Source organism: Zeus faber (genome assembly GCF_960531495.2).
Source record: "Zeus faber genome assembly, chromosome: 16".
NCBI classification, from domain to species: Eukaryota; Metazoa; Chordata; class Actinopteri; order Zeiformes; family Zeidae; genus Zeus; species Zeus faber.
In genome coordinates this window covers 9,386,528-9,410,878 of record NC_137202.1, presented here as the reverse complement: position 1 = coordinate 9,410,878, position 24,351 = coordinate 9,386,528, and the positions used below count along the sequence as shown (strand labels likewise).

The following is a 24,351-nucleotide window of genomic DNA, read 5'->3' as shown; positions in this document are numbered from 1 at the left end:
GCATTTCGCTTATTTGATTTTAGCCTTCGTTACTATTTTATTGCCTTCCATTAATTTAAATCACGCCAAGTCTTGTGTATCAGAAGTGCAATACAAATAAAAAGGAAATCATGAGTGAACTCCATTCATTTCATTAGAAGGAGGCTCATGCACTCAACAAGTGTGAATATTGCCATGGGAACATTTAGTACGTCAAATAAAGTTCTGTCACAATTGTACAAAATACAGTAGAACAACATTGAAAAGTGCTATCAATAATGAAGTTATGTTTTTTTAAAGGAAGTCTTTAAATATTTAATCACATTTAAAAAACATGATGGCACATTTACTATTCTGTATACCACAAACACAGTTTAGGGGGCATTTGTCTCAAAAAGGATGAGAGGCCCTCATTTAAAGAGGTTCTGGAACATTACACTGATTAATATGATAAACTTTATATGTTCTCTGATGAAACATCAATCCTCGTCATCATATCAACGTTTTTTTTTTTACAAATGTGATGAAATCTGCATTACAAATAGTACGTGTCACTCAGCGCCATCTACTTGGTGAAATCATCCTAAAGCTTGCATGCAGGATACTGACGTAGATGAGTACTTTTAGTATCTTTCTACGGCACAAATATGTAAAAAATGAAAAGGTGGTGACTGTTGAGAAACACTGATTACAAACTTCTTGGTAATCAAGTCGCACGCCGTACTCACTCCCATTAATAAAGTTGTATCTTTTTTATCTTTTCTTGTCTTTTTATTTTTTAAGTTTGGCAGTGGGTGGAATGACACTCAAATCAGGTGTGAAGTTACTCTGAATCACATTCTTCACCTTCTTGAGAACACAACATAACTGGCCTCACAGCTTGGAGGTCCCGATTGGCCCATGTGTATGCAGGGGCGAGGTTGTGTGGGCGGGTACAGGGATGGGGTAGAACGCCCACGGAGCTCTGTGATTGGCCACTCCTGCGATTGGCGCCTGGATGCAACAGGAAGGAACTTTGAAATCTGACACCACCTTGAGAGCATCGTACTTCACCAAGCGACACAACTCCAACAGCTGAAACACACACACACACACACACACAAACACACACGTTAACTTAATAAGTCAATTTATAAGAAAATCATTTGCAAATTCAGAGTAAGGAATGACATGAACACCTATAATGTAATACACTTAGATACATTGTCATTTAGAATGGCGGCCTGTACATATGATTTGGTTCTTAGTGACTTGCCTGGTCAAATAAAAAGGAAAGGACGCAGAAACAGTACACACACACGCACACACACACACACACACACACACACACACAGACACACACAAATCAATAACATTTACATGGAATCAATGCTGATCAATTACTCAGAGTGTGGGAAAATTTGTGGGTCTGGTGTGTGTGTGTGTGTGTGTGCGTGTGTGTGTGTGTGTGCGTATGTGTGTGTGTGTGTGTGTGTGTGTGTGTGTGTGTGCATGCGTGGTGTGTCTCTCTCTTGTGGTTTGTAATTCATGTGGCTGTTTGAAGGTCGGCAGCACTGAAGTCATTTAAGACGTGAGACACAAAATGAGCTTTACTGGGTGACTTTTGAACGAAAAATACAATTCGCTCATTGTATTTCCAAACCTGAAGAGGGACGGTGTTTTGAAGAAAATAAAAAAAGGAGAACCCTTATCTTTGGAATCTTGGTATTTGGAATACATTTATTTTCATTAAATCGAGTTTGCTGCCACCTTGTGGCGATGCTACAAATAATCTGTTGCAAAAAATACAAAATAAAAACACACACAAGAAATTAGTATTTGTAATTTGTAGTAGTATTTTCTGTATATAAACAACTTGCAATTTTACTAAAATCGAAATTCATCATTAAAGTGTGTGCGTTCCCATGCCGTCACCTCTGACCTCGGCCCCTGGGGGCCTCACAACAATAGCTGGGCCTTCGGTGTGTGTATGTTCCCAGGGTTGCTTAAGGATTATTGGTCAATATTTTTAAAGGACAGTCATGTGGGAGGTAATGTAACTCTGTAGACCTAACATCACCCTGTAAAAGATCACAGCTAGGTGACACACACACACACACACACACACACACACACACACACACACACACACACACACACACACACACACACACACACACACACACACACACACACACACACACACACACACACACACACACACTGCAGGAGTTAAAGGGTAAATGATCCAAATAGTAGAGGGATGTGGAGTATTTGTTTTATAACCATTTACATCGCGTTATATCATGGTACATACATGGTAGTGTAAAGTACAACAACATACAAGTATGATACCAACCTCTAAATAATACCACATATGAGATATCTTAGCCATGCAATTTTGTAGTCTATGGGATTAAGATTAAACTAAAATTTGAGACCGTCGCAATATAAAAATGTCTTGAAAGATAATAAAAGAGAAATGTTGATTTACTGTCCAGTCCTATTCTGAAAACTAATTAGACTAAATTATCCAAAGAGTTCAGCCTCTATCTGGCTCCATCTTATTCCAACCACTGGAGTTAGAAAACAGAAGTTAAGTTATTTTTGTTGTAAATAATATACACACTAGGGTTTCCACTCTCTTAAAGAAATCATCTTCCAGGAAATTTTTCATGACGCGTACATGTAGCTGATATGAGAGAGCATTTTTGCTTTGTAGGTCACAGTTTTAAGTGAGAATAATGCTGTGTGTGCTGTTTTATCACAACTAGGTTAGAACAGCTGTACTTGTACACAAAAACACATGCAAAACCACAAAATGTGTGTAAGTCCCCAAAGTGACTTCACACTTTGGTACCACTTCTGACGAGCAGCAGCTGTAAATCCGCTATGTCTTAAACCTCCACTTTAGGGATTTTAACCAAATAAAAATCCATGTTGCTGATATTTGCAGTGACCACAGACTGATCAGTTCAGGCAAGCCTTTCCATCAGCTGTTTGTTAGTGTTTCCCGATTTTTTTGAGCCGTTCAAAACAATCGCATCGTTCATTAATGAGCCAACACCACTTTAGAAGCAGCGTGCAGCACTGGCAGCACAGATGCTCCACGGTGCCGGTGCGTGCACGGTGCCATCCCCACACTCGCAACATTTCATGGCCTCCCATGCGGAAAAAAAAGTAAACAACTTCTGATTTTGGATTCAAAATGGGGATGTGAAATGATGGAATGATACACGGATATTCCTGTCTATCTATGTGCAAGCGTCAGTGTGAATTTCAGTGAGCTTTGCATCGCACACGTAGACGGGCCAAAATTAGCGGGTTGACCCACGACAAATTTTTGTTTACTGTTTTAGGCTTATATTTAATGTCTGGTTTATTGTACATCACCATTTCCATCTAAGTTAATTTTTCTAGTTCACTGTTTATTTCATTAGTGGTTGTATTGGATCATATATTTTATTTTATATTATTTGTATATATATATTTCTTTTTATTTATTTATATATTTCATATTTGCTGTTAATCGTTAGGTTTAGTCTATATAGCCATATGTTTATTGTATATTTAAAAAAATGTCCACATATCGCCAATTTCTTTTTTATATTTTTACTAATACAATACACACACACACACACACACACACACACACACACACACACACACACACACACACACACACACACACACACACACACACACACACACACACACACACACACACACACACCCAAGTCTGTTTAACAAGTCACATTTAAAGACAATGAAGTAGATTATGATCTGAGAGCTTAGACTCGGATCAACAAATAACTTGAAAGAACAACATGAGAAAACAAAGTAAAGTGCTTCAAAGTGAGTTGACCGAACAGTGTGTGTGTGTGTGTGTGTGTGTGTGTGTGTGTGTACACAGTACCTGGGTGCGTATCTTCTTGCTGGTATTGGGACTCAGGTAGTTTTGTTCCAGGTACCACTCTCGATACTGGTAAATCAGACTGGTGCCGTGAAGCAAGCAGAACTGGTCACACAACACAACACACCGTTAGAAACAGGACCCGTGTGTTGGGCAATATTGACAAAAAAAACAATCATTTTTGAGGAACACCTCGATATCGATAATTTTACTACATTTTGGGGATGACTTGGTGCTTTCATAAGATATTTACAACCAAGAAATATTTGGGAATCAATCATTCGTAATGATTGGTAAGATATTTTGACCATGATGTGTTGATAAGAACAGCAAGAACAGCAATCTTATTGCATTGCTTTACTGTAATACAGCCTAAATACAACATCTAACTATATCACAATAACCTAAATCTCAGATGATTTCTAGTCTAATATTTCAATATTAAATCTATATATCGGCCACTCCTCGATATACTCCCATCTCTCGCAGGATTTAGGAGAGGCAGAGAGCCATGCTAGCCCGTTGGGAGGTTCCCAGCCGGAGTGTTTCAGGCACATAAGGAAGCAAGCATGTACATTCCGGGAAAAGAAATGCTGGGAATGCTTGACCATCATTCTAATTAAAAACATCGTCTGAATAGAATAAAATCAATTCTGTGACCAATCTTATCCAGGAAACGATTACAAAATCTACAAGAATATCCCAGGCCCTTTCCGCAGAAACAAAAGATGCACCATTGTGACAGCGATGACTACAGCGCCTACGATAATACGCATCCCACCACTCAACATGAACCAATACAAAAAAACAAAACACATTTATGTCGATCACTGGTTTATGTTGAGTTGGAGGTGTCATAATGATTCCCGCAACCATAGATGAGGATGCAAGCACTGTGCAAAAAGACCTGCACCAAACTCAAAACAAATATATTTAATTGGGCTATTTATAGTTCTGTTGGCAATGTTCATATTTCTCATTATGTGTACTTTGTGCAGGAAGTTTTCATTGTGGTTCAAAACAGTTTCCTATCTGACGGACGACAATTCAAATGTACCTTGGCCAACAAGGCCTTGTCTTCTTCATCAGTGCAGCGTTCCACAGCTAGAGTAAACTGCTCCAACGTTACTATGGACACACACACACACACACACACACACACACACACACACACACACACACACACACACACACACACACACACACACACACACACACACACACACACACACACACACACACACACACACGTTAGAAAAAATTGGTGCCGGTCAACGTCTCCTTTCAATTTCCTGGACAAATGGGAGGGATTCTGCTCAAATATTATCCGTGTTTACTGAGCTTAAAAACAATTGATAAGCAGGTTATAAAGAGAATGACATCATTAAGGCATGTCAATTGAATGAATATTCAAAAGAAAATAAGTCCCGTCAGTTAACGCCATTTAAAAATAACTAAATAAATATTACTACTTGAAATCAAACAATTTCCGTTCGTGAACAATCAGTAACAAGTGCAGCCGTTTTAATTAATATTTCACTAAAATAAAATTTTGATCAAATCAAAGACAAAATAAATATGGTAGGTCTAAATAAATAACAAAGTTTGTGGTGTTGTCCGTCTTCGCGGGACATCCTGTTGACATATTTTACACAATGAATATTTACCGTCAGCTTTGGGTCGGAACTTAAATATCCCAAAAAACACCAAACGCTGCATCTGCAAACCAGATGCTGCGTCTGTCTCCGCTTCGAATGAACAGATCTGCAGACTTTTTTTTTTTTTCATCTAAATGATCCGCCCAGCACTAATTCAAATTGTGCTTGAAAGGAATTATTTTCAGCGAACATTATGACCAGAGAGATTTCAGTATGTTGGACTTCAACAGATTTTCCCGGTCAAAAACCAGCAATAACCGGATAACGGAAACACTGACACCCACCCACCCACCCACCCACCCTCCCACACTCCCACACTCCCACACTCCCACACTCCCACACTCCCACACTCCCACACTCCCACACTCCCACACACCCACACACCCACACACACACACACAGCTAAATTCAACAGACAGAAAGACAAATAGACGGACAGAAAGCTACCTCTGTGGATGTGCGCCAGGCCCAGGCTGCTTATGTGGTGTAAACACGAGTTCCAAGCATCGAAAAACTTCTCTTTGTTTTTCTGGAGCTGAAACATAAAAACCATTGAGGAAAATACACTCACGTTAATGTGCTCATAAAATTAGGCCTTTATCATTATTCACATGACATCTGCAATATTAGTCCAAAGTAGAAATTACATTAATTCAAATAATACTACTATATTTTTACAAATAGTGTGGTGGAAAAGAATCCCATTGAATAAGAGGTCCTTTAATTTAAGATCCATTATTCTAAAAAAATATCTGAGTTTGCCTCTGCAGAGGACAAGACTGGCTAAATACACAGATGCAAACCCTTTTATAATGTCTAGTCGTGGAGTGTGTTCTTAGCAGAGTATTCCAACAGTTTGTCTGATTAAATAGTACCGTCTAGCGGCCTGACTTATCTCTTGGGCAGATAGTTGTCATTACAAAGCCACACACAAACCTTGTAGTAGAGTCTAGTGGCCAGGCTCTGCTGTAACATTCTCTCTCTGAAGTTCAGAGCTTCCAACAGAAACCTGCACTCGTTTATCCTGACAGACTGGAAACTGGAGCGGGAGACAGAGATGGTGCGGTGCATTTATCATGGGTATTAATCAGTCCCGCCCATCCATCTTCTTCACCTGCTGAGCATGTCACCCCTGCCTCCACCAGTCAAAACTTAGCAGTCAGGCTTGGCTTAGTTTTATCTGACCATCCAATCATAGACCCTTTATTTTCATCACTGTTTGCTGAACTACGTTTTCCCCAACAGATTTTCAACAATGGTACCTCCCCAGGTGTATATATAGACATAAGCAAAGTCAAAAGACTTTGTCCATTGACTGTTGATGTCTGTTATTTTGGGGACATTCTAAAGTCTAAAGTGAGCAGCCCTACTCCACTGGACAATGTGCTTCAGCACTTGCCTAAACACACGCGATGCATAACTCATCCCACTATTTAAGCACAACCACTGAAGTTAAGGGGCGTGGTTGTATTGCCGTATGTTTTAGCTGGTAGCGTTAGCAGTGCTGGTGATGTGTTTTTACCTGGTTCGTAAGCGATGCGAAGCGTGGGTGGTCAAGTTACTGATGAACCCTCCCAACGCATCAGTTCCTGTCTGACGCCTGAACTGAGACATCAACTCCCTCACAACCACCTGCAAATACACCGTGTACACACTCACAAATGATGGTCTCACTGATGAGTCTTTAATAAAAGGTTAACTGAATGGTGTCCTAAGCCTAAACTTCAATCAAGCGCCATATAATCGAATGTCCTCTGGAAGGGCCAGGGCTACTTCTTCAGTACCCCGTCATGTTGGTGGTAGAATTCTCAGTGTGATATAAGAGAGTGCACATGACCATAACCCCATCTGCTTATGTCATTTATGATGTCCATTTATGACTTTATTCAAGACTAGACTCACTGCCATTGTTTTTGCCAAGCATTATCACACTCTTTAAACTTTCAGATCCCAGAGAGCCTGAGGAACGGGCGTCTGTCAGATCGGACCAGTGAACGTGACTGTCACATGGAGTACAGCAGATCAGCCAAACATGGAGGTTAATCAATCTCTACCCATGTGAGTAATGTAATAAAGCGTCAATTAGGGGGGGGTGGGGGGGGTTATTCTCCTATTCCCAGCCCTGGCAGTAAGTCTTTCAAATAAAACGTTTTTATGAGGTCCGACACACTGAGCTGTGTCAGGCAATGGTGTGAATATTCTCTTGTATTTGCTCTTGAAATGTGACAAGGAACAACTGCTGGAGAGACACTGGCCTTCGTCACTACTCTTCAGAAGCGGACGCAATGCAAATGCAGGAGTACAGTATACTGCGTCTCATTGGCTGGCCTCTGACCCTGTGATTGGCTGCTGTACCTGCAGCATCACCATGTTGTCTCCCTCGAAGGTGACAAAAACGTCCGAGTCGCACTTCAGAGCAGAGAGACGGTTCTCCATCATGAAACCCTAAAGAGACACAACATAGAACTAATAATACTGATATGACCACTACTAGTACTAGTACTACTGACAATAGCTGTGTAAAAACCACTACTGGTGTGTCGACCTGTATACACAAATCTTTTCAGCCGATTCTATCATGATAGACCATGTTGATATGCATCCTATGTAATATTAATATGCCCTAGGCTCTCTGCTCTCACCATTCCTCCAGTGCACTCTCTGCAGTCTTGCAGACAGCGCAGGTTCTGCCAGGTACTGTAGGCCTTCAGCCCAGCCATCAGAGCCTGCAGAGCCCTGGCCTCTCCAAGGTCCTCATCTCTCAATATAGCCTGGTCCAGTAATTCTGCTGCAAACCTGATAGATGTACACAAATACATAAGTGCTTAATGTCCACTGAAAGAATGTGTTCATACATGTGTCTGAGTGTTGAGAGTATCTGGTAGTACAGTAATGTGGACCTGGTAGTAAAGGTGAGTGCCAGGGCAGCAGCCAAATGGGGCATCAGTCTGAAGTTCTGAGTCTGATGACAGATTATGGGAACCTCCTCAGCGTCCTTGGGACCAAACTGACGGCGGCTGTTGAGATAGAAAGAGGAATTTAAAGGGTACCTAGAATGCTCCTTTTCAACAACTTAAGATATGGTCTCTGATGTCCCCAAAACATGACTTTTTAATTTTTTTTTACTGAAAATACCACTCAGATCATGCATTAGAGCCCTTGTAACATGCTTCAAAACCATAGTGTACCATAGTGTTTTGGTGAGAGGAGCCACCCTCCTGAGTCTGTGAGCCAATGGGGTTGGAGCTTTACCTCAGATTCCGTTCTCTCTAACCTTTCACTGATGTCACCTCATCAGAAATAAGCAATCCAGCTGCTGAATCTTCACTCTTATTAGATCTACAAGGCCTCATTTAAAAGTTTGTTCTGACTTTGGTTGCTGTGCTACAGGCTTGTGGGCAACACGGCCACCGCACCGTGATGCACTTAGACTCAGACGTGGGGAAATCCCCGCATCTGAGAGTCCCAGTGCATTTTTGTTTCATGTAAAAATAAAATGAAAAAAATACATCTACAATAAAAACACCAATTTTTGATCGCAATCTGCAGCCTACAGTCTATGTACTGCATATACTGTATATTAGAGAGAATATATATATATAATAAATATTATATATTACATATATTTTGAGAAAGAAACACACGGCAGAATAATTTTTTCTATCTTTTCTTCCTCTTCTTTTAAAAGATTTGTTTGTTTAATCACTCAGTTGGGGGCCGGTTCTAAATCTACTGTGGGCCCTGTGACATATGAAGGGTACAAAAATTTGATCAGTGTTTCTGGACATGTTTTCTCAAAAAGGCTGCCCACTAAAAACTGACTGAGTTGTCATATTTCACAGTGTGTGTGTTAGTAGGCCCATCAGGGACCCAAAGGTATGTGCACAAGCACTGAAAAAGTGAGTTTTAATAGGTCCCCTTTAAACATTTAAAAAAAGGAAAAGGATCACAAAAGATTATAAATTGGTTTGTTAACTTCTTTGTTAAGTGTTGTAACACCAACAATAAATATTTATTTGAAATTAACCCTGCCTGCTAAACCAAGCAGGAAATAATACAGGCAGCAGAAGTCAACACACGCTAATGCCGTTTAGGCGATTTTATGGAAATGTGGAATTGTAGTCAACAGGACAGTCCAACATACAAAGTTACTCTGCCAGCTGTGTGTGTGCGTGAGTGTGTGTGTACCTGTGGCTGTATCGTACAGCGATGATCAGACCAAGCTGTAACCAAGAGAAACAGGGCAGCCAATCAGACAAGATAAACCCTCAACCAATCAGCTGCCAGTTTCATGATATTCTGCATTCAGCCATTTTGGCTTTTCTTTAAATGTGAAACAGATAAAGTGAATCTAATGAAATATTCCACTATTTGTGTTGTCATATAACCTGTCACTGCTTTTCATGCATCTTTAACAACCCAGACACAGCACACTTCCAATGTATCTGGCTTACTATCCGTAGACTAACAAGGCTAACCCTTAGCCAATAAATTTATCAATTTTAAACATTAATACTTTACTTTTAAAGTTTTGATGAGGGATATGTCCAAATGAATAACAAACCTTAACTCAAGTTACAACTTCCTGCCTTGTGTTTATCTGGTTTATCTATGTCTTAAAGTCCCTGAAAAGCAAAAATAAATGTGTTCTGTGTTTGTCACACCACAGAAAGATGTGTTATTAACCACACAGCCAAATTTAAATGATTAAAAAAATCGTCAAGTACATAAAATTAGGTTTTAAAATCATGAAAAAAATGGCAGTTCCCTCTGTTCCTCTTTTCCCTCGCGCCCCTGAAAGGTGTCTGCTGATGACACTGTAACCACGGCCAATCGTGTTAAGTGTTTACATTGGAGTTAATTCCATGTTTAAATGTTGTGCTGAACCCAGCGCCGTGTGCCTAGTTGCTCATCTCAAAGCGCCCCTGTCTGGCTGTGGGACTCCCTGCCCTCCGGTGCCCCCTGCTGGATCCTCTACAGGCCAAGGTCGGGGCTCAACGGCCTGCTAGCATGCAGCTAATCCTAATGTAACCAAACCCAACTACACAATTCAGTACTACATCATTCAGTCTTTTCACATGTTTTCAGCAATTACTTTCTAACATGTATAATGACTTTAGAAACAAACCGCTAAATTCACTTTACAGGGACTTTAAGGTACAAACACCCTTACATTTCTTCTGGCAATTTCGGTTTGGTAAACTCAACACAACCCTCTCGTACATATGTACATATGTACATATATAACGCCTCATGCACATAGAAGCACGGACAACATAGAAGAGGCTTTTGCAAAAGTGTGAATAGAGAATCTAATCCAGGGGGAGGGTGCAGTTTCCTCTCATACTGCCCCCTAGTGACTGGAGGTTCAGTGCAGGATTTACCTTCATAGCAGCCAAAGCCTGAACCGTCAGTCCGAGTCTGGTGGGGGTCAGAGCTGCCAGCATGGCGTTGAATCGACAGCTCTTATTTTGGATGGGAGAAGAATACACACCCTCCACAGACACCCTGCCGAATCTGACACACACACACACACACACACACACACACACACACACACACACACACACACACACACACACACACACACACACACACACACACACACACACACTTTCATGCCTTGCTCTTATACACATTCTGTATCTTTTTGTTCTATGCCATTACCCTATATGTTGTTACATGTCTTCCAATACCTTAACTTATATTAACTTACTTTAACTCTCCTGACATCAAATTACCTTATTTTAACATAAATTACTTTCGTTTCTCACCTTACATAAAATTGACTCAATTTATCTTACAGTAAATTACCCTCCCGCACCTGGCTTTACCGAGCCCAATAGAACCTAACCCAATCTTAAATTATTAAATGATGCTGATATAAACCCCACTTTGTGTGTGTTTGTGCATGTACTGTATTAACCTATTCAGCAGATTCTCTCTGGGGATTCTGACTTGGTCAAAGATCAGAATTCCGTTATCAACTCCATGTAGACCTAATACAGAAGGACAGACAGTTTATACATTTTAATTGCAATTTTTTCGGCAGCTTGAGGAATAAATGTCTATTTGTGTGTGTTAAAGTATGAATGTTTTGTTTTGTCCTATTTAATGCAACCACTGAATTTCAGCTAGGGCTCACTCCCACCCTGCCACTGACAGGTGATCTTTCAAGTGCCAAGTGTCGTTGTGCCTTCTTCCGCAACATAACAGGAAATAATAAAGAATGCAGATTGTTTCACCCAAAACGACCTGAAGAGATACAACTCAAAGGGGAGAAAAGGCCTTAAGCTTATCTTCCTTCCCTGGACGGCTGGTTAGTTAAATAGATGGACAGACACAGAGAGGACCAGATAGTACCTTCTTTATGTTTCATGTCGATAGCTGTCACGCCTGGGTACATGACTCCATGTGTGTCTCTGATTGGCACAATGAAGCAATGAGGACCTGCAAGAACACAGGAAGACGAACCACCGCAGTACAGGAAGAGGTGATCACCATGGAGAACAAGAATGTCTTTTTCATCAAATCAAACAGCGAGGGCTTTGTAGACCCGGGATGTTAAACAGACCTTGATTCTCTCCATTGATGAAGAGCTGGGCGAAGACACACGCATAGTTTCCTTTCATGCAGTTTCCAATGTACATCTTCTGGGCATCAATGCAGGGAGTGTGGATGATAAAGTGCTGCAAGGAGAGCATGGAGTAGTATATTTCAAATTTGACTTAAAAGTTTCAACATTAATTTCAATCCCTGGTTCCAATACGGCCCTTTTTAATGATATAGACAGTTTGTTTCTTTTGATATTTTTGGAACAAAATTTGTGATTACAGCATTTAGGTGCCTAGAGCACTATGGATGTAAGTAACTTTATTTATATAGTAAGTTTCAAGAGCAGGGAAGTCACAAACTGCTTCATATAGGAATGTGGCAGTTTCGCCTACCACATGCCACCCAAGTGGTGCTCTCAGGGACCTCCGGCACAGACACAGAAGACGGGGTTGTAGAAAACACACAAGTTTATTGTGGAGAGGGGGCTTGATAGAACAAGCCCCGGAGCAAATGGACACACGTCATGACAGTGCTCCTCCCTCCTGAGTGTGTGTGGGGATGGGGGTTTTTCCTGTTGCACATTGGACCAACCACAAGCAACAGGTATTCAGCCACTCTGATCCTGGGTCCCTAATCACCTAGATCCAGGTCAGGTGTGGCTGCTCAAACCACACCATACCCACACCCGACACCAAACTGAGGCCAGGGAGAATACCTGGCCGAAGCCTACTCCTCCCCCCACCAAGCAGAGAACAAAAAAGAAAAGAAAAAACGCATAAAATACAGACTCTCACATGGGGTTACTATACCTAAAAATACAGACTCTGACCCAGGGTAACTATATCTAAAATATTTAAAACACCGGACTCTGAAACAGGGTTCCCATACCTGAAACCAACAAATTTCCAAAGAAAATTAACTGATTCCCTTCCAGGGGACCTGGTTCCCTGGAACAGCATGGTCCACCGGCTTCCTTCCCCCAGGGCGATGATGCAGACTCCCCTCCTCCTCTCTTCTGGAGCCTGGGACCTCGAGCTGATGTGTTGGCTGGTGGAGGCTTGGCCAGGCTTGGCTGTTGTGGGGCCAAGTCCACAACAGGGCGGCCTGGCTGCTGGGCTGCTGGCTGATCCCGGCGGTGTCTACTGGGCGGAGAAGCCAGCTGCCAGCGGATACCTGTGGTGGTTGCTGCGGCTGCTTCTCCCCCGGTTCTCCGCTGGACCCCATAGATGTAGCTGCTGCCAGTCGGGAGGGGGTTGGTGCTGGGGCAGCCGCTTGACCCGCCGGTGGCTCCAGGGCGTCTTCGGACGGCCCTTCTGTGTCCCTTCCCCGTGCCGGAGAGTCCCTGTTCAGGTGCCAGTGTCGCAGTTTTCCCTACCATGCGCCACCCAAGTGTCGTTATTCAGGGACCTCCGGCACAGAGACACAGAAAATGGGGTTGTAGAGAACACACAAGTTTATTGTGGAGAGGGGGCTTGATAGAACAAGCCCCGGAGCAGATGTACACAGGTGATGACAGGGCTCCTCTTTCTTGAGTGTGTGTGGGGATGGGGGTTTTAAGCTGTTGCTCGTTAGACCAACCAATGAGCAACAGGTATGCAGCCACTCTGATCCTGGGTCCCCAATTACCTAGATCCAGGTCAGGTATGGCTGCTCAAACCACACCATCCCCACACCACAAGGAATTAATCATAAACACACAAATATACAGTGTGTGTGTATGTGTGTGTGTGTGTGTGTGTGTATATATACATACACACACACATACACACACACACTCTATACTCTGTACTCTATACTCTATACACACCGACCAGCCACAACATTAAAACCACTGACAGATGAAGTGAATAACATTGCTCATCTTGTTACAATGGCACTTTTCAAGGGGTGGGATATATCAGGCAGCGATTGTAGTTGATGTGTTGGAAGCAGGAAAAATAAGCAAGCGTAAGCGACTGAGCGACTTTGACAAGGGACAAATTGTGATGGCTAGACGACTGGGTCAGAGCATCTCCAAAACAGCAGGTCTTGTGGGGTGTTCCCAGTATGCAGTGGTTAGTACCTACCAGAAGCGGTCCCAGGAAGGACAATCGGTGAACCAGTGACCGGGTCATAGGCGCCCATGGACTCATTGATGCACTGGTGAACAAAGTCTAGCCCGTCTTGTTCGATCCCACAGAAGATCCACTGCAGCAGAAATTGCTGAAAAAGTTAATGCTGCTATGATAGAACGGTGTCATGGGGCTGTGTAGCCGCAGACCGGTCAGATTTACCATGCTGATCCCCGTCCACCGCTGAAAGCGCCGACATTGGGCATGTCAATGTCAAAACTGGTGGTCTGGTCTGATGAATTACATTTTCTTTTACATCATGTGGTTGGCTGGGGTTAGAGTCCGATCGGATCGAGCATCTGTTAGATATGCTCCATGCCTCGATGGGTCGGACCTGTTTTTGCAGGACAAGCGGGAGCTACACAATATTAGTGGTTATTAGTGGTGGTTATAATGTTGTGGCTGATCAGTGTACATAAAAGAAACAGTCAAAACAAAAATAAATGGAAAAAATGACACAAGGGCAAGCTTGAATAAATAGGTCTTAAGCTGCTTTTTAAAATAGGTGTTCACAGTGTCCACAGATCTTAACTGCAAACGGAGAGTGTTCCAAAGTTTAGGAGCTTAGACAACCCTGATTAGAGGAAATTAGAGACCTGCTGGTGACATAGGGTTGCAGAAAATATTTAATGTAGTCTGACCATGCAGAGCTCTGTAGGTGATGACAAGAACTTTAAATTGGGTTAGCAATCAGAATCAGTCTCACATGAGACCATTTGGAGGACCTGGTCAAGAGTTTAACAGCAGAATTTTGGACCACTTACAAACAATCCAGGGATGTTCTCCTGAGGCAGGTGAAAAGGGAGTTGCAGTAGGCAAGAAGGGACGATATAAAGGCATGAATTAACATTTCCCTCTCTGCTTGAGACAAAATGGGCCTGTGCTTTGCAATGTTTCTCAGCCGAAAAAAACAAGAGCGAATCAGATACTTGGTAGTCGAGAGTCAGAGCCTGGTCCATAGTGACACCTAGATTTCTTACGGAGGACTTAACCGACTAGGTAAAAGACCCAAGACCATCCCCAATCTTAGGGCCAAGACTAGGAGGGTCAGAGATTAGGATAGCAGTTTTTTCTGAATTTAGCTGTAAGAAATTATCTGCCATCCAGTTTTTATAGCGTTTAGGCAGTTAATTAAAAATGTAAATTTAGCTATGCTTTGGGGTTTAAAAGAGACATATTATTGAATATCACCTGTGTAGCAGTGAAAGGAGATACCTATTATAGTGCCTTATTATCTGTCCAAGGGGAAGCATATTCAAGGCAAACTGAATAGGACCAAGGACTGAACCTTGGGGCACACCACAATACAGCGTTTCAGGTGAGGAGGTGAAGCTGCCAACAGAAACTGTGAAACTCTTATCAGAGAGGTAGGAGGAAAACCACTTCAGGGCATACCCAGAGATACCCACCCACTGTTAGTCTCTCAACCAAGATACGGTGGTCAACAGTATGAAAGTACCACAAGGTCTTGGTCTTGGGGTGTTGTAGTATCAGTGTGTTTACATTCACTAAATACCCAGATTAAGCTCAATATCCAGGTTAAGATCACAGTGTGTTGAAGCTGTTTAAATATGTTCGGAATAATGAGGTTACTGAATGTTTCCATGACAAGTGGTATAGCCGGTTATTGACAGAAAGTACTTCCTCTACTGGTAAAAACCAGCGTCTACAATCCTTTCAACACTTTCTTGAATAGGTCCCCATTTCAGTTCTTGCGCCCATCCAAATATGTTACTATATATACCTGCCTCATCAAACTCAACATAAAAACAGTCTCTCTTCTCATCCTAAAATACACGTATTTACCGGTGGTTGCCATGGGTTGTTGAACCACTAGGTTTTGTGGCGCATGCAAAGTTTGAACACACTGATCATGTCTGGGTTAAGGTGTTTACAAGCCACAATAAACTGGATAATCGAGAAGAAGTCCAAGTCTGTAAGTCCAAGTCATTTCGAGTTTACCTCGATTAAGATAATCCAGGTGTTAACATGACAGTTGCAATTTGAAAATATTGCCTTAACCTGATTGTGATCAGCTTATTCATGTGCATGTTAATGCACTGAGTGTATGTGTGTATTAGTACACACTATTAGTATACAGTGTTTGTGATTATTAGTAGATCATGTTTGTACCTGTGTTGTAGTATCATATGTGGCCTCCATCAGAATTCCTCTCACATTGCTGCCGTGTCCTCGCTCCGTCATTGCAAACATGCCTGTGAACTCTAGATCCTAACACACAAACACACACACACACACCAACGTGTTTTGAATCCAACCATCACTTTGGACAGCAGCGGACTCGTAGACGGTGGACAGCATCACACATTTAAAGACTTTTCTTCCACCCATCCCAGTAGTGCACATACTATATAATTTAGCAGGACCTAATGGAAAACTCTGTTCAGCTTTCAGTAGAGATAATTATAAATACAATACAGTACCTAGTAATATACAAATGTGCATGCCAGAAACCTGCATGTATACAGACTCACAGTGACAGGCAGGTACCAGCTGTTTTTCTGTTCCGTGCTGCCCAGGTTGATAATTGCTCCACCATACAGGCCCGTCACCACACCTAGCTGGGAGACACAGTAAAGACGGTGTGTGTGTGTGTGTGTGTGTGTGTGTGTTACCCTCCTCCACCCCAGCTCCGTGTTTGTGTGTGTGTGTGTGTGTGTGTGTGTGTGTGTCTGTGTGTGTGTGTGTGTGTGTGTGAGATCTACCTTCACTCCGGTTGCCATGTCAGCAGAACAGACGACCTCTATTATTCCAATACTCTTAAAGAGGAAACCCTTCTTCCCCCCCTTCACCTGAGGCAAGATAAAGTCATATGATTGAGAAAAAAGCGAGCAATGATGGTGACAACGACAATCCTACCAAAAATCTAACATTTAATATCATAAATAAGCTCTCTTTCGCACTCTGTCATCCAATTGCTTAAACCTAAACTCGACTTGCATGAAAGGAGAGCAACAACTGAAGAGACTTTATTTTTGTTGTTTTGTTTTTGTGCTCTCTGCATTCTGGCCGTTTTGAGAATTATGTTGGCGTTTTATTAAACCTTGTACCTGATCTTTGAGGTGCTGCCTCAGGAGTGGTGTTTGCAGGAGATAGCGGAGCCTGTCCTCTGTCAGGTCTCTGGTCTGCTCCAAAGTCAAGTCATAACTGTGAAACAACAAAGTCCATTTGTTTTTCATTATCTACACACCAGGATTCACTTACCGCGGGCAGAGAAAATTTGACGTCAAGCCAATTGAATACTAACAAGTCAGTCCTGCCTCGTCATGCCAAAAAAAACAAAAAAAAAAAACAGGTTCCCCTTCCACCATTTGAGCTTAAATTACAGATAATTGTGCAACGACCAGGTTAATATTTAATCACTCATGGAAATGTGAGGGTTGAAGACAACAAAACGCAATTTCCTATAGTCTATTAAAGATTGATAGATAGATACTATAGATAGATAGATAGATAGATAGATAGATAGATACTATAGATAGATACTATAGATAGATAGACAGATAGATAGACAGTTAGATAGATAGATAGATACTATAGATAGATACTATAGATAGATAGACAGATAGATAGACAGTTAGATAGATAGATAGATAGATAGATACTGTAGATAGATAGATAGATAGATACTGTAGATAGATAGATACTGTAGATAGATAGATAGATAGATAGATAGATAGATAGATAGATAGACAGATAGATAGATAAGCAGTTTAGGCTGCATTGTAGGCTCCGGTAATATACCAGGAAACTGAATATTTCAAGTACTTTTAAGTACCTTTAAAGTACATTTAAGAGCCAGAACGTATACACTTTTACTTCAGTAGAAGTGTCAACATGGCACTTTCCCTAGAAGCACTTTGTGTCAGGTACCCGTCCTTCCACTCCAGTAAAAAGCTCTCAGTACTTCTTCCACCGAACGAGACACATCTGGAGAGAAGCCAACCTGCTGCTCTGGAACAGCTCGCATCCAGAAATGTCCTCCCGGAGAAGGTCCTTAAATTGCCAAGACTCTCCGTCCAGGTACCTGGAGAGGGAAGACGGCTGGGTTTGTGAGTTCGGCATCTCGGTGTCCGGCGGAGAGGCTGTGGAAGTCGCATAAAAAAAAAAAAAAAAGAAAGAAGAAGAAAAAAGGCAGAAGAGGTGGGATAGCGGCACGTACTGGTAGCTTCAATCACGCTACTTCCGCTCTGCGGTGATGTCACGGGTACACTGTACTGTCATTGGATGAGCATCGTTATGTCAGGTAAATGACGTGGGAACGTTTGGAGGTTTGGCTCTTTTAAAAAAAAAAAAAGTATATATTTATATATACACATACATAGATTTATCAGAAGCCCAGCACATCACAGTGCACAGCAGAACAGCAAGGGCTACAGTTTTTCAGAAATATCGTATACGTTGCGTATCACTTTCACAGCCTTTTCGGTGAGCCAACTCAAATGGTTTTGTATAACGGCATAGCTCACATCTTGAGAAAAATAAAAAAACCTTTGTCGATTTGTTATAGATTTAAATTTGTGTATTTTATGATTTCTTATGATTTTGTTGGTTTTCGTGTGCTGCTGTTCTACAGATGTGCTCCCGTTGCTGTCGTTAAATCACACGTCAGTGACTAAATGAACGAGGCCATACTCCCAATTGACCACAAGGTGGAGCTGGAGACACATCTGTTTGTATGTACTGTATGTGCAGTATGCACTGTATGTGCTGTGTACTTATGTACTCTATGTGCTTTATGTATGTACGGTATGCACTATATGTACAGTATGTACTGTATGTGCTGTATGTATGTACTGTATGCACTATATGTACAGTATGTACTGTATGTGCTGTATGTATGTACTGTATGGACTGTATTTACTGTATGTATGTACTGTATGCACTGTATGTATGTATTGCATATGTGCTGTATGTATGCACTGTATGTATGTACTGTATGTACATATTGTATACACTGTACATACTGTATGTCCTGTATGTAATGTACAATGTCTGTCTCTCTCTCCCTTTCTCTCTCTTTTTCTCCCCTCTCCTCCTCCCTCTGTCCCTACTTTGTCCCTATTTTGGACGAGCTCCATGTTCCCACAGGGAGGAGGAAAGTGACATCCAACCCGATCCACTGACCGGATCAAAGCTGTGGTCCTTTCTAACGATGTTACATTTATGAATACATATCAGAATCAGCATCCACGCCTGGTGTGGAACAATCAATAAAACGCTCAATCAAAAACTACAGACAAAGAGGTGATAAAAATCCACAGTTACACGTTTCATATTCCTGAGAGGTGTTTTAATTTGATGATCTATTTTTTTATTCTTCTTAAAAGAAAAAATACAAAAAACAAAAAACAAAATCAAAGTCTCCATCAACAGGTTGTCAATAGCATGAACTTGAAACTTGAAAGTCATTAATACAACAAATCACATCCGGAAAGCTCAACGTAGGTCATTTACAAAATGTACCAGAACATAATTAATATCACTATTTCATATATAAAAATGTATTTCTAGTTGAAACTAATAATAAGGCCCCCAAGGCCTTTATTCACATTTCATTCCATTTGGTTTTAGTCCCATTTGTATTGCATAGATAAAAACAATGGTCTTTAAAAATTATTCTGGATCAGCAGCAGACTGGGTTAACTCCATATTACAGGCTTGTTAAACAAAACAAAAAAAAATTAATAAATAAAATACCAGAGGTTGTGCCGGCAGCTAATGATTATTTTCATAACCAACTCAACTGAAAAACAAACAAACAAAGAAAACAACACGATTCTCCTTACAGCTAGAATGACAGGAGCGCAGGAGAGGAACTGGACGTCCTCAGAATATTTAACGAAGAAGATACTCCACACACTCTCTAGAGTCTAAAGTTCCAATATTTTTCCGATGAAGGTCCTTTCACTGAAACATCGCTTTCTCCAATAAATGTATTTAGAGTGCGAGTTTAAGACGTTGTATGAGAGTGGCTTCTTTTTCGGATAATCTATTCAACTGTCCATCATTTCGGGGAGCACTGAATGGATCATCAATTACACCATGTATGTAATTTAATGCAATGTAATATAAATCGATCTGATTCCTTAAGACCATAATTGGCCGGTAAACATGCTGGCAAATGCTCGTCACAATTCAACAAAACAGGCATCTTGAAATTGCTTAATATGCCGAAAGTTAAAACTTTTCACTTTATAATATGGAAAAAGCATTCACATTTTGGTCATGTTGGAAATTGCAGATATTTCTTTTTACATGTCATCAGAATAAACTGACTATTTGGTTATTAAAATTAAATTTTGCTGATAGATTAAACCATCCCAACCCTAATAAGCGATTAATGCTTTCTTTGAAAACTCCTGCCAGTGTGTCTTTGAGAAAAGCGCACTATGGTAAGAAGGTTCAAGATTTAGGTTCTAAAACAATTCGGAATTACAGTTTACTTGAGTAAAACATTTCTGGAATGTGTCAGTTAATCTTATATATACAGTATATGAGCATAATGGCATATTAAAATGGAACATACAAACCATGAACTTGAAAATTGTTTTTCTTAATAGAAAATCATGTGCGTAAAGATATTATCACTGAGAACTTAAGCGGTTTCCATCAGGAGGTTATTTTTATGTCATAGTGATTCAAACGTAATCTAACTAATCTAGCTCAAAAATGTAAGCTTTAAAGATTAAGCTTTATTAAGACTAAGATTATAATAGATTTGCCATTTTTCCACAAATAGGAGTTTTCCAGCTTTTATTGTGGAGAAGAGATTGGTAAAAGTGTGTTTTCATAATAGGTATCTCCCACATTTAGAAAACATTGACATTCATGTCAGGAATATTCAGTGAGTGAGTATGTCAGTGAGTCAATGTCTGCTGATTTATTAAGGTTTTTACTTAACAGCTGATTGTATTTTAATATAAGGCAACACGGTTGAATATTATAATAAATTTAAAATAAACGGGCATTTGGGTAAATATATATATATATATATATATATATATATATTGGGGTTTTTTTACATTAAGGTGTTATGAGTATTCCATAATCTTCATAGACTTCATATTGAGATATTTAATTATAATGAAATTATTCTTAATGTATAGCTTTGTCCAAATTTACATATAAGGGGGAGGAGAGAATACAAGCTCAAAACACAAAGAAAGGTATAATGTTTTAAAGATAACGATTTTTTCATTTAAATTTTATTCTGGCGGCGCTACGGTGGAATGCTCGGCCCCTACACGGCTGGTACTCGGCCCATACACGGCCTGTACTCGGCCCATATGTGGCTGGTACTTGGCCCAAACGTGGCTGGTACTCGGCCCATACATGGCTGGTACTCGGCCCATACACAGCTGGTCCTGGGCCCATCCACGGCCTGTGCTCTGCCCATACGTGGCTGGTACTCGGCCCATACACGGCTGGTACTTGGCCCATACGTGGCTGGTTCTGGGCCCATACGTGGCTGGTACTCGGCCCATACATGGCTGGTACTTAGCCCATACGTGGCTGGTACTCGGCCCATACACGGCTGGTACTTGGCCCATACGTGGCTGGTACTCGGCCCATACGTGGCAGGTACTCGGCCCATACACGGCTGGTACTCAGCCCATACGTGGCTGGTACTCGGCCCATACATGGCTGGTACTCGCCCCATATGTGGCTGGTACTCGGCCCATACACGGCCTGTACTCGGCCCATACATGACTGGTACTTGGCCCAAACGTGGCTGGTACTCGGCCCATACATGGCTGGTACTTGGCCCAAACGTGGCTGGTACACGGCCCATACATGGCTGGTACTCGGCCCATACACAGCTGGTCCTGGGCCCATCCACGGCCTGTGCTCTGCCCATACGTGGCTGGTACTCGGCCCATACACGGCTGGTACTTGGCCCATACGTGGCTGGTTCTGGGCCCATACGTGGCTGGTACTCGGCCCATACATGGCTGGTACTTAGCCCATACGTGGCTGGTACTCGGCCCATACACGGCTGGTACTTGGCCCATACGTGGCTGGTACTCGGCCCATACGTGGCTGGTACTCGGCCCATACATGGCTGGTACTCGCCCCATATGTGGCTGGTACTCGGCCCATACACGGCCTGTACTCGGCCCATACATGACTGGTACTTGGCCCAAACGTGGCTGGTACTCGGCCCATACATGGCTGGTACTCGGCCCATACACGGCTGGTCCTGGGCCCATACACGGCCTGTACTCGGGCCATACACGGCCGGTACTTGGCCCATAGACGGCTTGTGCTCGGCCCATACGTGGCTGGTACTCGGCACATACATGGCTGGTACTCGGCCCATACAGGGCTGGTACTCGGCCCATACGTGGCTGTTACTCGGTCCATACGCAGCTGGCACTTGACCCATACACGGCTTGTGCACAGCCCATACACGGCTGGTGCTCGGCCTATACACGGCTGGTACTCGGCCCATACATGGCTGGTACTCGGCCAATACACGGCTGGTCCTGGGCCCGCCCATACACGGCCTGTACTCAGGCCATACACGGCCGGTACTCGGCCCATACACGGCTGGTACTTGGCCCATATGTGGCTGGTACTTGGCCCATACGTGGCTGGTACTTGTCCCATACAGGGCTGGTACCCAGCCCATACACAGCTGGTACTCGGCCCATCCACGGCCTGTACTCGGCCCATACACGGCTTGTGCTCGGCCCACACGTGGCTGGTACTCGGCCCATACATGGCTGGTACTCAGCCCATACAGGGCTGGTACTCGGCCCATACGTGGCTGGCACTCGGTCCATACGCAGCTGGCACTTGGCCAATACACGGCTTGTGCACAGCCCATACACGGCTGGTACTCGGAATAATGTGCCCGGGCCAATTCTGGGCCGTCCGACAGAAACAATGCAAAGCCGAGTCAGCGCGCGACTGCAGGCAGATCAAATCAGTTCCAGCTCAATCGGGCCATATTTGGGCAGGGTCATCTGTGTTACTTGGGATATACTTTTTTTACATGAAGGTGTTATGAGTACTGCATAATCTCTATAGAATGAATATTGAGATATTTAATTCTAACAAAATTATTCTTAATGTATAGCTTTGTCCAAATTTACATATAAGGGGAAGGAGAGAATACAAGCTCAAAACAAAAAGAAAGGTATAATGTATTAAAGATAATTATTTTTTCATTTAAATTTTATTCTGGCGGAGTTTAGGTGGAATGCTCGGCCCACACACGGCTGGTACTCGGCTTATATGTGGCTGGTACTCGGCCCATACACGGCTGGTACTCGGCATAATGTGCTCAGGCCGATTCTGGGCCGTCCGACAGAAACGATGCAAAGCCGAGTTGGCGCTCGACTGCGGGCAGATCAAATTAGTTTCTAGCTTGCGCAATTGGCCATATTTGGGCAGAGTCATCGGTGCTACTTGGGATGTAGTCTGCTGCATTCAACGCCAGGTGAACCAGGTGGAAAGTTCAGTCGGAGTGTTGCTGTCTGCAGATTGTTGACTCCTGCCTTTTCTCTTAAAGGATTGGTTTGCTACTTCACTACCACTGCTACTCCCACAACCTAGATGTTATTAAAATGTCGGTTCCCATCGTTATTAATATTAGTAGTAGTTTTTAATAGTTCATAGTACAACCTTGCTAAACACTTTACTATTGAGAGAGTTACCATTATGCTGCAACTTCTCACTGTTGCAATGCAGCACAGCGGATTAAAATCCGAAGCTGTAAAAACGAAAAATGCTCACAGCTCGCTAACTCACAATTTACACATTTTATCAGGTTTTCAGGGTTTTATTGACTCTGATGTACTTCCACAAATCGGCTCTTTTGGCCACATCTACGTGTAAAGAGATCAGAAACAGGAAGTTGCGTTGCTTCCTCCTGGCAAAGTACTGTAGCCAACGTTACACTGAATGTTCTACGGCAATTGTTATTACTGTTATTCAAAACATGTTAAAAGATATACCAAGACAAGTGTGACTGTAATGCAAGTTTATCGTTTTCAAAAAGAGGACTTAACGTTTTTTAAGGCTTAACCGTTTGCCCAGTGAGGAGCTGCAGCAGAGTGGTAAGTTCCTCATCAGCGAGGTTCTACTATGAACAGTTATAAATTATGGGAAGCAACTTTTTAATAAG

The 24,351-nt window shown here is 42.2% G+C and overlaps 1 protein-coding gene across 1 annotated transcript; it reads right to left on the bottom strand.

Moving 5' to 3' along the window:
* Window positions 1-324: 324 nt before the first annotated feature.
* acoxl (acyl-CoA oxidase-like) lies at window positions 325-18,281 on the bottom strand (the record flags this gene model as incomplete). Its single annotated transcript, XM_080017055.1, has 19 exons — window positions 325-1,053; window positions 3,875-3,976; window positions 4,929-4,999; window positions 5,977-6,064; window positions 6,466-6,568; window positions 7,052-7,161; window positions 7,885-7,974; window positions 8,172-8,325; window positions 8,430-8,546; window positions 9,718-9,752; window positions 10,914-11,046; window positions 11,456-11,528; window positions 11,893-11,979; window positions 12,104-12,218; window positions 16,329-16,427; window positions 16,691-16,777; window positions 16,922-17,008; window positions 17,267-17,363; window positions 18,163-18,281. The coding sequence occupies 19 exons, from the start codon at window positions 18,279-18,281 to the stop codon at window positions 853-855; spliced, it is 1,968 nt and encodes a 655-aa protein (XP_079873181.1). The 3' UTR covers window positions 325-852.
* Window positions 18,282-24,351: the final 6,070 nt, after the last annotated feature.